Raw genomic sequence first — 16,333 nt, forward strand, 5'->3', positions numbered from 1 at the left:
AAGTAAGAGTTATAATACTGCAGTAATACAGACGTGGCAGATGCTCCACCCACTTCTGAGCCTGGTTCTGTCCGAGGTTTCTTCCTGTTAAAAGGGAGTTTTTCCTTCCTTTTGTCAGAGGTTTTTCTCTCTTAAAGGTTTTTTTTTCCTCCTCGATAATGTGGGAATTGTTGAATTGTTGGGTTCCTCTGTATATTGTTGTAAAGTTCTGTTGTGTTGTGAATTAAAATGCTTTGAAATAACCTGTGTTGTGATTTGTTTGCTAGATAAATCAAGTTGAACCTGAAATCTTCAACCTAAACGATTTCAATCTGAATCTGAGAGGTGTGCATGTAACAGCAGCTAACGCTTTCGGTGCGAGAACAACATCTGGCATCGTCAGCGCAGGTCTTAGCAGGATCAACTGTTTCTCAATACTTCAAGCGAGGTGGCAGCAGGATGGTGTGTGTGTGTGTGTGTGTGTGTGTGTGTGTGTGTGTGTGTGTGTGTGTGTGTGTGTGTGTGTGTGTGTTTGAGAGTGGGTGGTAAAACCTGGGTGCAGGGCTAATAGGGGCTCATTAAAGAGGTTGCATTGTTAATTTGGTATGGCGCCTCTAGATCATTACCTAGCCCACTAATCACCCTGACACACACACACACACACACACACACACACACACACACACACAAGGCTGTTTTGGGCCCATCAGATACAATCTAATTACTCCGGCGTCTAATTGATTAGTAATGGAGGGAGGTGGAGAGGGACCGGCTCACAGGTAAAGAAGATCCGTGTGAACGTAACGACTCGGGAGGCTGCTGTGGAGAGCTTTCCAAAGGGTCAAAGGTCACCCTACAGCCACAACAACATGGCTGACCCAGCAATAACTAAACCGTCAACAGCATGTTCTGTTATGGAGTCATTACCACGGACACATAAATACAGTCACACATAAAACACACACATATACGAATCTATATGAGCGATGGTGAGATGGTTGAATATGGCTGACGGAGGGTTTTCGTATTTTCTGTTGCCAGGAGCTCGTGGCTGCCTGCTGATAATGATATTAACAGCATTCAAATACCATCTAATATCGAGGAAAAAACAACAACAACACATGTTGTTATGTAGCTGACATAGCAATACAATGAGAGGGCAGTTGGTTATTGACCTGAACATTTGACCTATAACCCAGCATGCTGCCTGGAGGCTAAACGTGATCCATATAAGTCCAGTGCAGCCACAGTATAAGAGGGAGCAGCGCCATAACGGCCCCTTCATATGTAGCTCGTAGAGACGACTATATGTGAAGGCGTGTGTGTCGACAGGACATATCCATCAAAGATACACAGGGAAAACGCTCGAGGAAAAGAAACTATCTGTCTCCATTACGAGGCTGTACTGCATCCAAATCAGACAAAACATACTTAACAGTCAGAAGCCAGCGTGTGAGAACAGGCGAGTTCACCAGCTCGCTCCCGGTGGGCTAGTTAGACTAAACACGCAATTTATGGGGATGTCACTCCTGGAGAGACGCAAAATTTAATTTGACTATCAGCAGCGAGCCAATACTGTAACAACAATCATCACACCAGTTGTTGGGATTATCTCTTTTAAACTAAACTAAGCAATATCTTTCTATTTATCAAATGTATCACAGCGAGTGATGAATATGCTGTTAATTATCAACAACCCTGCAATTCTCTCGGCTCTACAGAGGATTTTAGCATCTTTTCGCTCATTGTTTTGGTTTTACGGCCCACAAATTCGCCATCTGATTCAGTTTTACAGCTCCATTAAGACCCCGCAGCAGCAGCAGCAGCAGCAGCAGCTAGGAGCTGTCTTCAGCTTTGTTAAACCCTCTGTACACTGCTCAGCTACAAATGACTGATAGAAAGAACAAGTTAGAGACAACCTGGTGATCACAGTGGAGCATTTAGGGGCTAAGGAGCGAGAACATTTCCCTCGGAGGTGGTGCAGACCAAAACAGAGCAAACCAAGAGTTAATAATGGACTTGTTTTTTTCATTGAATGGAGATAAACACAAGTTGATGCTCTTTATGCTTTGTGACTGCTGGATGTGTAAATAGAAAACTGTACAGTGGCAAGATTCGAGGTGACTCCATATTTTTACAATGTAGGAAAATAAAACTCACTTTTTTAAAGTCAGAAAATATAAATCACATCTTAGATGGGAAATGTATGTAACATATGAGATATGTGTGTCTTATTAACACTGCAGACAGATCATTGCTCAAGTAAAAAGACATTTAGATTAAAAGGGACTGTTCTCTTCAGAGATCAAACCGGCACTAACCCACTATGAGCTCTGTAATAATGAGCTCTTAAATACTGCAGGTGTTGATGAGGTTCAGGAACCGACATGACGTGCAAACATAACTCACAATACAGAACTGCTCATTCTCTATATATATATGTTTGGTCTGGCTTTCAGCCACCAAGCTCACTACCTTTCTTCCAGTCTAATACATGGCAGTAAAACATTCCATAATAAAAACCAAGCTGGCTTTATGAAAGTAGCATCAAATAGCCCTCAAATCCAACCTGAAACTGGCGCCCGAATTACTACCTACATCTGTTTTCATAGGCATCAAATGAGGTGAAAACAAAGTGTCAGTTCAGCCTTATTGTAAGGACACCTCAGCTTCAGTGTTTGAACTACGACAGTTACCACGGCCTGATCATGTCTAGTTCGATTTCAAGTATTAATTTATTCTACCATGAATCATTCCCTTTCAAATTGTAATCATATCCATCTTATCAGACATGATCAGGGCACATTTGGACAAAAGGCCAGATATTAGAAAACATGCTGTTGGGACATGGGATGTTTTTTTCCCTTTGGTTTCTGGGGGCCAGTTCTGTGGACACACATGTATGAACCCAATTAAAAAGCACTTTACCTGAACTTCACCAGCTGCTAAAGACCAGTTCTCTGATGTGTGTCTGTGTGTGTGTTTGTTTGGAGAGTATTTGTGTGAATCCTTCGAGATTAGTGCAGCACCAGGTCTTTCTTTTGTAGATTAACCTCACTATTTATGCACGTGTCGGCAGGTTGGAGGTGTGTATGTGTGTGTGTCTGTGTGTCTGTCTGTGTGCAATTAAACTCACCATACTCTGCTCGTAGATGCTCTGGAATGTGCGGCTCATAACCCTCTTTTTCTGGAACCTCATCAAAATCATCATCATCATCGTCGTCCTCCTCTCCATCTGAAGAAGCCTTCATCTAAGAAAGAGAAGGTTTATCTTGTGATCATTTTGATAATTCCATTTTAATTACACAGACATTAATCCCCTGAAAGTGGCTTTATTTCCTGAATGGGATCTTCACTTTAACCAGTTGGACACGCACGGGAATCAAGTTTGTGTTTGAGGTCGACTTTTTTTTTAATCAATTATACGACACGGAAATTATGCACTGAAATACTTTTCATATTTTATTTTCTACTGTAAATATTTCAAAAATTTTACAAAGCATAAGTATGTGAATTGGAAAATGTAATTTTTCACATTGCTGAAGTGTCACAAAAGAGTCAATGTGTTGCAGCAGGTGGTACAGTAGTGAGGACGGGTAGTCATCCCATAATCTGTCTTTTTTTTTTGCTAGGTTCCGTTTGCATGTCTCTGTGATTTGTGTGATAAAGCTGAAATTTGGCACTTTAATGTCGTATCCAAGGTTTTATTTCAAATTGAATGTGCTGAAGCAGAAAGCCTGAAGAACAAAAAAAAATGTGTAACTGTCCAAAGTCTTACAGAGTGGATTGTATGTTATTACGTTTTTTAGAGAGGTTCAGTTTTATCCTAAAACAGCTGAGGACTCTAGTTTTTATCAAATGTTACTCAGAAACAGTGAATTTGTGGGGTCTATTATCAGAAGTGGATTAATCCACATTTTGGTCCTTACTGAATATTTACAGCAGCGTGGCAGTGTGTGTGTGGGGGGGAGGGGGGGGATGATTTGAAATAAACTACAGTTTCTGTGTGTTGATGATAATGAAGGAACATGTTATCCAAACAGTGAGGGCTTTTTAAACAGCATAAGGCTTTGGATACGACACTTTAAAAAAAAGGATATATCCATTGTTGGTTTGGATTTGTGCCATTAAGAACAAATTATAATCTGCTTCCACTTCTAAGGACACGTGTCCACATGGAAACGTTTCATGAATGAAGACCACAACTAACAAAAGATGCTCACAAATATACTTCATCAGAAAACTCTGTGATATCTTTGGCTTAGGGGGAGAGGAAAACAATGTGTGTGTGTGTGTGTGTGTGTGTGTGTGTGTGTGTGTGTGTGTGTGTGTGTGTGTGTGTGTGTGTGTGTGTGTGTGTGTGTGTGTGTGTGTGAGATGAGCTGCTATCAGCGCAAAGCAAAATTTATGGTTTTTAATTTCCTGGTGAGGTTGTTAGCCATTGGCTGGGCTACAATGCAGAACACAACACTCCTGTACACACAGGGGTCATTTTCATAACATTAGTGTGTGTGTGTGTGTGTGTGTGTGTGTGTGTGTGTGTGTGTGTGTGTGTGTGTGTGTGTCCTCAGCTGTTAAAATAGGTACACATACACACATACACACACACACACACACACACACACACACACACACACACACACACAGACACTCCAGTCTAGCAGCATAATAATCACAGTGATTAGCATTATGAGGAGCAATAAAACCTAACGTTAATCTCACCTCTTATTCCCAACGGCCTCTTTTTCATTAGTGTATATTACCTAGTGTGTGTGTGTGTGTGTGTGTGTGTGTCTGTGTGTGTGTGTGTGTGTGTGTGTGTGTGTGTGTGTGTGTGTGTGTGTGTAAGCGATAGAAGGCTGCTGCATTACTGCTGATAAAGGCCATTAAAAGGTTAGAATTAGTTTACAAATGATGAGTCCTTAGATGATTACTAAAATGCACCCCCCTCAACACACACACACACACGCACACACACACACACACACACACACACACACACGCGCACGCGCACACGCACACACACACAAACACACACTTAAAACAGACCCCTAGGACAGAGTTAGTTAACCATGTCACAAACCTGCATACACAGCCTTTGATCCAGCACACAGCGACCAATTAAAACCCTTCATATTACAATACACACCATTCAGTTAACAAGCAACTAAACAATTAAAGCCTAATTAGCCCTCATTAATGCAGCCACAAAAACAGACCCACTGTGGGAGGTGGATGAGGGAGAGAAATGAGGTCTCATTCATGACATGTGAAATGTATACTTACATATGTGAAGTGGGTTCAAATGTCTTATAAAATTAATTTAAAAAAAATAAAGAGTGTATAATTTCAAACACAAACACTTCAAAGAGAAATACAATTATTACAAACACTAACACAACAGTGTTTGAAATTCAGTGGTCATCTCCCAACTTAATGTCTGCTCAGGTATAAACTTAACCGGCTGCTTTCAATTGTTTACGGTTCAATATTTTTTTTATATAACCAGCCACACAAAATGATGATAACGTATTTTTAAGCACTGATACCATATACTGGTTCCAGCTTCTCAAATGCCAGGACTGTATCCAAGCAAATCAAATCTATTTGGGTTCAGGATTGTTGGTCAGACAAAATAAGAAATATTAACTGAGCTCTGTAGATTATGATGGAAGACTAAATAATCAAACAAATAATCAAGAAATTAACAATAGTGAAACTTGTCATTACTTACAGCCCTATATGAGTCAAAGCAGTGTGTAGAAAGTGTTGGCCGACCAGCTCAAAATGCTAAATTGTTAAAACCGGTTCCAAATTGCTGCACTTAAAGGTGGGACAAAAAAAAGGTCTGCCAACACAGGGAAGGGGCTGGATTCAATTCACTGTCAGATAGGTACAAAATGTTTACTCTATGTCAGAGAAGTGTGGGAGGGGAGACGGTTCCAAACTGTACTTTTCATATCAGCATAGCTCCAAGTGTCCAGGTAGCACAAAGTTCATCATTTGAGGGACCACGATGGAACAACTTTGTGGAGCCCAGAAATACACAGTAAGAGCCATTTGAATAAATTTGACCACGTGTAGGCAACACCGATATTGAAAAACACAGAAACACATCCGTGCATGCTGTTTGCCTTTTGTGTCAGTTCTGTGACACACCTCTAGTTTCCAATTCATCGAAATGTATGTGTCGGGACTGTTGGAGAAAAGCCAGATGAAACCCAACCAAGAGAGATGGAGGAGATACTGTGACGTTCAAACAACTCAAACCCAGGAAACTGAATCCAACTCTGGATTGTGAGACAACTACTGCGCTCATCTGTAATGTAACTTTGTCTCCATTGTTTGTCCCAGGCTTTTCCCTTTTTTCTTGATACAAGTTGTTCGTATTTTTTGTTAATGAACATTCTATTTACTAGTACTTACTTAACATAATTAACACACACAGCCGTAAATAGATGGTAAAAGTGAATTCCAGCTTATAAAAACAAAATGACTTCTATCTGTGTGAAATGTAATACTGCAAACAGGGAGCAAAGTATATTTCTCCTGACTCTGATAAAAGAGTTGTTGTTATTGTAAATGATCCTTTTAATCTAATCTAATCTTATTTATTTCGCTAAAGAGAGCCGAGAGGATGCTGTTAAACACAAGTGGAACATTTTAAACACCGAACCAAACTTTCTCCACTCTGCTGATACATTTATTCACTCTCAGAGGACAATGCATTCACACACACACACACACACACACACACACACACACACACACACACACACACACACACACACACACACACACACACACACACACACACACAGATATAGTCTCTATAGGTTTTGTGCCTGTCTACTTTAATCCCAGCTGGTTTATTCTGTTCTGATCAATGACCTAAGACGAAGAAGTGATCACCCAGCTGGAGGAAAATCCTGCCCTAACATCATCCCTTTTCTCCCTCTTTCTACCGCTTTGTCTCTAATTCACCTTAATTTAATCCTGATAGCATCGAGTGCTGTCGGACGGCCTGGCAGAGCTGTAAGTCTCACAGTAGAATTAGCTTTCTTCCAGAAACATTTTGCTGACGGCCAGCGCAGCTAAAATATGGCCTCTATTCCCCCACATGGCTGCACGGGGGACTGCTTTGCATTTTAACAGAGCTTTGGTTTATTCTCCGGGACACACACGCGGAGAAAATCACACAGTTATGCAGAGTTCCCAAAAGGAGATAAAAACTGCTTCCTTAACCGAAACTCAAGATTTAGCAGACAAATTAAAAGTGATGGTTTAAGTAAAACAGAGCCATGTGTCACTGTAATAGGAAAAAGGACAAAACAAATATCGGTAACTTTAGTCTTAAAAACAGGCCCACATAGAAATAAAAATTGTTCTTGAACAGAGGAGAATAAATAAAAAAGTTGTTTAAGTAAAGCAGGGCTATGTGTTACTATAATGGCAATGTTTACTCCCAGATAAAATAAAGGAGATTCCTGAAGGGAAAATAGGGACGAAAGATAAATAAGCAGTTCTTTAACAACCGAATGAAAAGAGATCTGTTGGAATTGGTTCCTAAAGTCGGGACCATATATTACTTGGGTAATAAAATAGCTTCGATGGGTGGTGCAATGGGAAACATCTAACTAACCATCAGGGAGACCAAATAAATGATACGAGATTAGAACAGCAACTAACTTTTTTTCTCTCCACTAATCTATAAACTATTTTACCAATCAATAAAATAGTGCTAGAGTTTTTTATTTGTTTTATTTTTCCATCATACATTCACAGATCCAAAGGCGACATTGTTAAATTGTTGGTTCTTCCAAGTAACAGTTTCAAACCAAGAGACTGACTCTGGTGACGCACGTGCTGCGTGATAATTAGCAGATGTCAGCATTCTAACAACCAAACTAAGGTAATGGCAAAGATGACCTGCTAAATATGAGCATCTTAATATGGTGCCATTGTCTCTGAAAGCATTTCAGCATCAGATGGTCTCCTGTGGAAGATATTAATGGTGCTCACGTGAACAGTGCCGAAAGAGAGCCGAGACCGAAGTTTCAAAGGTTCACAGACCGACGGGTGACGTCACTGCTGGTTGTCACGGGGGAGAAATGTCCTTTCCTATTTCAACATAACAAAGCCAGTCTTAAAAATAAATGGTCTGCGATCTGACCGGCCTGCAGATAAAACCTAATCTCAACCCCATCTAACACCTTTGGAATGAAGTGGAATGGCGACAGGTCTCATCAGCTAACATCAGAGTTGGACCCAAGCGGCAACCAGCAGTGACGTCACTCACTGGTTCGTGAACGGCCGTTACGCAGCCTCGAGTTCGGCTTTGTCATCTTGCTATTTTGGAGCGGTTTGGGGCCGGAAATGACCATATTTGGGCGAGCTGGGGTGAGAATTTTAGAAAAAATACTTCATTCAGATCGCAATATGAAAAATACAATTTAAAAAAGATGTTTTCATTTCTCTCCCAATGGTGAACCTTCCATAATCTTTGTAGCAACTTCTTTAATTATTTCCTTGAGTTCAATTTGAAAACCTGACTTTTAAAGTATATAAAGTAACATCCTGGGTCATCCTGGATCTGACTCGATCTGATTGGAAACCCGACGATACTACCTCTCGCTCACCGATAGCCGTAACCTGACTGCACCGCAGGCCTGTCAATCAAACAGAACCAAAACATGTTTTTTTTAAGCTTATTTTGTCATTAATGACAAGATTATTTTCAGATGGACTGCCAGAAAACTAATAATAAGGAGTGATTTTAGCTAACGACACTCCGAAAACACTCATGGAAAAACATTAACTGACCATGTCTATGGACATAGACATAGTCTATGGAGCCAGAAGCTTTTTGGAGCCTACCTCTAGTGGCACTCGGTGGTATTGCAGCTTAGGGCACTTCCACATCAGCCTCATTTTTCAGAGCCAGAAGTTACGTCCACTTCGATATACAGTCAATGGTTTGACCTAATTAATATTCCGATGCCTGATTGGGAGCAAATCCCAACACGTGGTGCAAAGCTTGAAAACAGATGAGTGGGGGCTGTTATAGCAACACATGCATTTCAATTTGGACTGCAATGTCCAGCACTGAAATATTGGAGCGATGATAAGCTATCCACATACCGTCGGTCACATGGAGTATTTCCAGCAGAGTAACTACTGTGTAAAAAAAAAAATCTATGTCTGAACAAGACTAGAAACTAAAGTATGCTTCTACCTCCACAGGTGTCCTGCTTATTCTGCTTCTCTAGCATCTCACCCTCCCACCTCCCCACTCCACTCCCCATAAGTAAGACTCATACCCTTTATAAAAATGACGTGAGGGCGCTGCCTCAGACAACTGCTTCCATGACTTCATTTGTCTCTTGGCAAGTTTGATGGCGCTGCGTTTAAAAACCCATTCAATCTTATAAACCAAAAATTAAATGTAGTCGACTGTGATGGGCACTCAGTGCATCTGCTATTTATATGCTAATGTACACTGAGCCTGCCAAGGTCTGGCAAATTATTACTGCACAGCCATAAGTCAGGTGTATGGCAGAGAGGGGAGGGGCAGGTTAACCATCACACAGACAGCAGGAGAAGAGAGAGAGGAGAGGAGAGGAGAGGAGAGGAGAGGAGAGGAGAGGAGAGGAGAGGAGAGGAGAGGAGAGGAGAGGAGAGGAGGTGAAAAAGCCTTTAGAGATGTGTGCCCTGACAAGTTAATGTAGCTCTCCACCTGGCCACACACACACACACACACACACACACACACACACACACACACACACACACTGACTAGATTATTTCATTCTACATTTAAGGCTGAAAAGGAAAATGTCTTTTGGGAAAGACACCATTATCACAAGACATTTCCTTTAACAGAGGGGATGTGTGAAACAGTTAGCTTAATGAACACATCATACACAAATGGATTTATAAACACACAGTCATCTACTACTGAATATTACACATCAATTACATACATATACGCAGATATGAGGAGTCGGAGTGAAACTGAGGACAGTGGACTTTGGACAATGTGTGTTTAGAGCATGATCCTCCATGTGCCTCCTTAGTTATATTTGTATTTTGTATTTTGTATCCCAAACTGGACATTGCGGCGTTTTAACCACCTAAAACTATTCCAGTGCTTTTACCTGCATCTGAAAGAGTTCCTATGGCGGGTCAAAGATTTAAGTAAAGTGTCAGTAGACTGTCAGCTCTGATCCAACATCAATAGATGCAGGAGGGTTCCAGAGACCCGTCAGCACCGTGGTTCTTACTGGTTCTGAAAAGAGGGCGACAAAAGCTTGAGGTGATCCAGACTGGCTAGAGAACTTAAAGGGAAGAATTTATGACAGAAATGAAGAGCCATACTTTTGGAAGAAAGATTGATTTTGATCAATCTTTTTTTTTCACTGAGTTTTCATGTTATTTTTGTTGAACTGATGTTTGTGCTCTGTTATTTTGTGCATTCTTTTGTAAAGTTATTTTTTATATTTTTTTGTAAAGGCAAATTTATGGACCGCTTTGAACCAGTATCCACCATAAATGGTGTGGAATGTAGCAGTAATATGTATATTTCTTTTAAAGTTAAGTTTGAGAATAGCCTTTGTTAAATCTAAAACTGTGTAACAAAATATTAAAACAACGTATAGAAAAGTGTTGTTTTGGTTTATGTACATACATTCAGATATTGTATCAGCTTTTCATAATTTTTTCAGACTTGTCTTTGATTAAATCAGGATTGATTCTTAAAAGAAATGCTGATCATCTTTAATGCTGATTTTGGACCACCGTACATACAGTTATAGCTCAGTAGAGGTCAACAGTACTGCAACCAGACCCCAATTTACTGCCATTTTAAATACTTTGAAAAACATTTCTCTAAGATTTTATCTGAGACACTTAATTATTAGTTGCATCAACTTACAAATCAATCTCTGACAATGTCTTAATCAGTGCTACTGTTACCATATATAACTTTTTAAAATATTTGTTCTCCTCAAGAGACTAGAAATCCGCTGTGTCTGATTGATTCCAACATATTTACAAAGTAATTAGGTCTAAAGCTTCCAGTGGAATCTGACCTATCAGGGGCTTGATTTGCCACAACATCCCACATCTCTATTACCACCTTGCACTTCTATTCATTACTACCTAGAGAGGATCCCATGGGATCCCGCTCTAATGAGAAAAAGCTTTCCATTCCCCTTTCTCTCTCCATAGCCTCTCTTCTGCTGCCTTACCCCATTACCCCCCCCCCCTCCCCACACACACACACACACCACAAACCCCAACGCACAGACGCAGCCTTTGTCTCTGGGGAGCAGTCAGCTTATATGATGTATAAGGAGACATCTTTATTTCACTAACCTAGCCTGGCAGGTCTATTAGCAAGCCCGCAGCTTCCCAAACCTTTCCCTGTCAACCAGCTTATTCTCAACTGTCTACTTCACTTCCCCCTCCCAGCCTGTCTCAATCTGTGATCAAAACAGTCATTATTATACATTCTCACCCACCGCCATAGTGAAATTACACTGGGCTGTTCTGTTTTTTTTTTTAACTGGGGGACTCCTGAAAGCTCTGCGAGGACACTTAGAACATCCTGAAAAGGTGCAGAAGCCCTTCAAAACATCCGTAGGGTTGGTGGAGCCCAGTTTGGCCCAGTGGTCAGTGATATCAGACTGGTCCAGAGATCCAGAGGTCATATATCAGACTGGTCCAGAGACCCCCCTTCCCCTCTCAACCCCCACACACATCGTGACAGTCCCGGTGGAGCCATCAGTTCCAATTTGGAATCCTCCTCCTTTCACACGAGCTGAGACCCCTGATAGAAGCAGACTGTCCACTATATTATTGGAGTACTTTATTATCCTCCAATAGCACAGCTACCCTTTATCTTTATTCCATTTCCATCCACTTATGTGAGCCACATGATGACACAGCAGTGTCCCTTTTTGGAAATGCATAAGTGCTTGTGGACTTCATCCTGTGTTGTCCTGAGCAATGTCATGACAATATGATCAAATATAATGCAATCCCTCATTTAATATTGTTGACGTGATCACAGATGCCTTTCGAGCAAACGCCTCATGATCATCAAACTTTGTCCATAGTTGCACAAATTATTGCTGCACTTCAATCAATCAATCAATCAAAATGTATTTGTACAGCACATTTTAAAACACAACAAAGGTTGCCCAAAGTGCTGCTCATTGACAAACAGTCATACATCGAAAAGACTGGATTAATAAAAATAAGTAATGTTAAAATCAAGGCAAACTAACACAAATCACACAAAAGTGCCAAGTTAAGATCAAAGCGGATAGGCCAGGGAAAATAAATAGGTTTTTAAACAGCTTTTAAACATTGGTACGGTGGATGAAACCTAATATGAAGGGGAAGGTTGTTCCAGAGTTTAGGGGCTGCAACAGAGAAGGACCAGTCGGCCCGGGTCGTCATTTTTGTTCTAGGAACAACTAAAAACTGTTGTTCGAGAGACCTGAGTGAGCGAGGTGGGGTGTAGGGCTGCAGCAGGTCGGACAGATAGGCTGGAGCGGATCCATTCAGACACTTAAAAACAAACATTACAATTTTTAAATTAATTCTGTACTGGACTGGTAGCCAATAAAGGGATTTTAAGATCAGTAAAATGTGTTCACGCCTGTGTGTACCAGTTTTAAGTCTCGCTGCAGAGTTATGCACCAACTGAAGGTGTGATAAAAGATTTTTGCCGATTCCAGCATACAAAGAATTACAATAGTCCAGTCTAGAGGAGATAAAAGCATGAATAACTTTCTCCAGGTCTTTCACGGAGAGAAAGGATTTGACCTTAGCTAAAGTTCTTAGCTGAAAGAACCCGACTTTGATAACGGACTAAACTTGGAGATCCAGTGTAAAAGATGAGTCCAAAATCACACCCAGATTCTTGACAAGGAAATTACAGTGGGTTGCCATGGGGCCAAGACACAATGAAGTACAGCAGCTGAAAGGCGAGGGGGATTGATTAGCAGGATCTCTGTTTTACCTTTGTTGAGACATAGCCAGCTTTTGACATCAGCCGGGCAGTTCATTAATTCATTTATAGAGGCAGTTCCAGATTTGAGGGGAAGGTATATTTGAATGTCGTCGGCATAGAGGTGATAAGAATTGTTATGTTTTTGTTATGTTTAGAGTGAGAACAGTAGTGGACTCAAAATGGACCCCTGCGGTACCCCACAGGTCAGGGGGGCCTGTTGAGAGGAGCAGTTGCCCACGTTGACAGAGTCCTACTGTACAGTCCTACCTGTCATTCAGGTAGGACTTACAACATTGTAGGGCAGTACCTCGGATGTCGACGGAGTGCTCAAGGCGGGAGATTAAAATATCATGGTCCACAGTGTCTTGTGCACCAACTTTCCCCAGAGGTCCTCACTTTGTCATATTATAACCGAGTTCATGGCCTAAACATCTACACATTGCATTAAATTCCCATGAAAGGATTTCTCTGCTTACAACCCATCACAAACATTTCATTTCATCACTTCTCTCCATAGATGCTAAACAATGCTTTTCATTCTTCATTTTCTTTCTCCGCATGAAATCTAAATCAGCTTCAGTATTTTATAAACTGTTCAGTACATGAGTTCATCAGCTGTGCTAAAAGTACGAGTATTCACAAGAGACTCGACAACGATGAAATAACAATGTCAATCTGCAACACCATGACATGAAGACCTTTTAAGACTTATCTCACATTTACTCATCTGGAGAAGTCGAAATTGTGCGAATACAGAGAACTTATTAACTTCCCCAAATAAACTTTAAAATCTTTATAGTTACCCATATAGCTCTAGTTGGGATCATCGAATAGATCAGTTCAAATTATGTCAAGGATTTATATGGTGCTAAAAACTGAGTCTGACCAACCACAGAGTAAATGCAACTCATTATAGAAACGCTGCATTTTATAATGATTGTGTTGAGTGTCTGTTTAATTCCTGACCCAATATAAGGTCAGTATCAACACTCCCGATCTGTTGGGTCAAATCATTGCAAACTTATGATTACAGCTAAAGCATGTAAACCTCTCGCCAAAGGTGTCGAGCTGAACACATCGTGGTGCCCATGCTAAGTAGAGCAGGTAAGCCCGGCTCGGTATACTTGTATCACACGAGACGAGACTTTTTTCAACATAATTCCAAACTTCCTTTATTTACTACATTCATAAAAAAGTAACTGATCAGCAAATTTGCTGAGGTTCAGTGAAGATAACAACCACTCTACGTACGTAACGCACAATGAAAGAAAAATAGAGAAATACAGCTAAAAGACAAAGAGGAAAACACACTGTTGGTATACAACTGAGAGAAGGATGCACATTCGGAGAATGAATGTACACAGTAGAAGGAGGAGAGAAATAGAGGGATAGTCTCTCTTTGTTTATCTCCTGTGAGAAACAGGCGACCACATCCATTGTGCTCTGATAAGATGGGTTATCAGCAGTAAACAACACCCTGGCCTGTATGAATGGAGCCCAGAGTGACTGAATACACTCTTAAAAACAGATATGTTTAAATAAGTCTGCATGTCTTTCCTAAACACAAGACCATGTTTCCAGCTAGCAGCACTCAACGGATGCATGTGGGACTCTTCTGTCATAGTTCTTACTGAGAACTGCTTTCAAGCAAATTCACCATTTTAAAAAGTATGAAAGGTACTTTAAAAGCCGTCTTAAGAGATGCCACAAAGCCGGTACTGTTTTTTTTTTTTTTTTTAATTTTTTACATTTATCAAAGCTATTTGAATGGGACAATAGCTTTGACATATTCTTCAGCAGAAGCTCTCATATCTTGGAATAAATACAATTCACTGCTTTGGTGCCTTAAAATCAGACAGCAGTTTGCATCCAATAATGAAACTGACTCCCCTTCTCTTCCCAGACTCTGCGGTGTGCCACTAGGCTGTGCTCTCAGGCCCCATCTTAGACAAGCTTTCCAAAATCAAATTTGCAAATGACATGAGTGTCTTTGATTTGCACAAAGACCCTGACGCCATCATTAAGGTGTTAAATGAAAAAGTTAGGAAGCTGTCTGTTTGGTTTAAGACCAGTAAATTATCTCTGGACAGTAAACTTTATATTTTTTGGTCTTATATCTGGGACTCCTTGTCTAAAATTGTAATCAATAACATTCCCTCAACTCGTGTGTTCTACAGGATTTCTTGGCATTCTACTCGATTAGTCCGTATCCTGGAAATTGTCTGTCGTGCCCATAACCACAAAACTGGCCAAGATGCTATATTAATATATACATAAGTTTGCCATTAAGTAATACGATTCTATGGTTTATTTGTATATCAACTATTGCAATATAGCTCATCAGATCAAACTTGAGCCTATACACCTTCATTCGAAATAAGTTCTCAGAATAACAGATTGTATAATCCTTTTTTTTTTTTTTTTTTTATTTCGGTGGCATCCGTATTTATGAAGTGAACCATCTTCAGATTGGTTTATTTGTTCATAGCTCTGTAAAAAGGTCTCACTTATTTTTATCATGGTATGAATGCGAATAATTATCCATTTCATAATTAGCCAACACATAACTTTTGCCTCCTTTCTCTTTTACATTCACATGCAAATCATAAATGTTATTGTTTTATTAAAATGTTTTGATATGTGTGTGTGTAAATAAAGAAAAGTATGCCAAAGAATATAGTTAAACAAACAAATTTTCTTTCCTTGAAACCAGCTTCACTGTAGTCACCATATGTAGATGAGAACAGTCTGTTACGAAGCTCCAAGTGGAGCGTCAGGGGACAAAATGCCAGCGGCCGTAAACCTGCACCTTGAAAGAACCATTCTGACTATCTGACACTAACAGCCGAATATCTGAAAACAACAGGATCTTGTCCTGCAAAAGCTAAAGCAGTGTCTCCAACAAGTAGTAATGGCAGACTGAGTGGCGTCCAGCAAATTAAAAGGCAATACATTCAGCCGACCTAAACCAGCTCCAGACCAGAAAGCACTGGCTGGTGTCGGAGAGACTGAGACACAGAGACTGAGAGACTGAGAGACTGGGAGACTGGGAGACTGGGAGACTGAGACACTGAGAGACTGAGAGACTGAGAGACTGAGACACTGAGAGACTGAGACACTGAGCGACTGAGACACAGAGACTGAGAGACTGAGAGACTGGGAGACTGAGACACTGAGAGACTGAGACACTGAGACACTGAGACACAGAGACTGAGAGACTGAGAGACTGGGAGACTGGGAGACTGAGAGACTGAGAGACTGAGACACTGAGCGACTGAGACACAGAGACTGAGAGACTGAGAGACTGGGAGACTGAGACACTGAGAGACTGAG

At 40.6% G+C, this 16,333-nt stretch overlaps 1 protein-coding gene across 7 annotated transcripts in view; it reads right to left on the bottom strand.

The window, feature by feature from the left end:
- Window positions 1-16,333, bottom strand: part of uvssa (UV-stimulated scaffold protein A) — a 43,376-nt gene that overhangs the window by 18,054 nt on the left and 8,989 nt on the right. For all 7 annotated transcript variants that reach the window (XM_069170796.1, XM_069170795.1, XM_069170799.1 and 4 more), the window contains exon 9: window positions 3,116-3,230. In XM_069170796.1, coding sequence (XP_069026897.1) covers window positions 3,116-3,230 — 115 coding nt within the window. The remainder of the gene's footprint in view (window positions 1-3,115; window positions 3,231-16,333) is intronic.

This window comes from Embiotoca jacksoni, unplaced genomic scaffold (genome assembly GCF_022577435.1).
Source record: "Embiotoca jacksoni isolate LCO1_2020_lvr unplaced genomic scaffold, fEmbJac1.0.p SCAF_5, whole genome shotgun sequence".
In the NCBI taxonomy this organism is placed as follows: Eukaryota; Metazoa; Chordata; class Actinopteri; family Embiotocidae; genus Embiotoca; species Embiotoca jacksoni.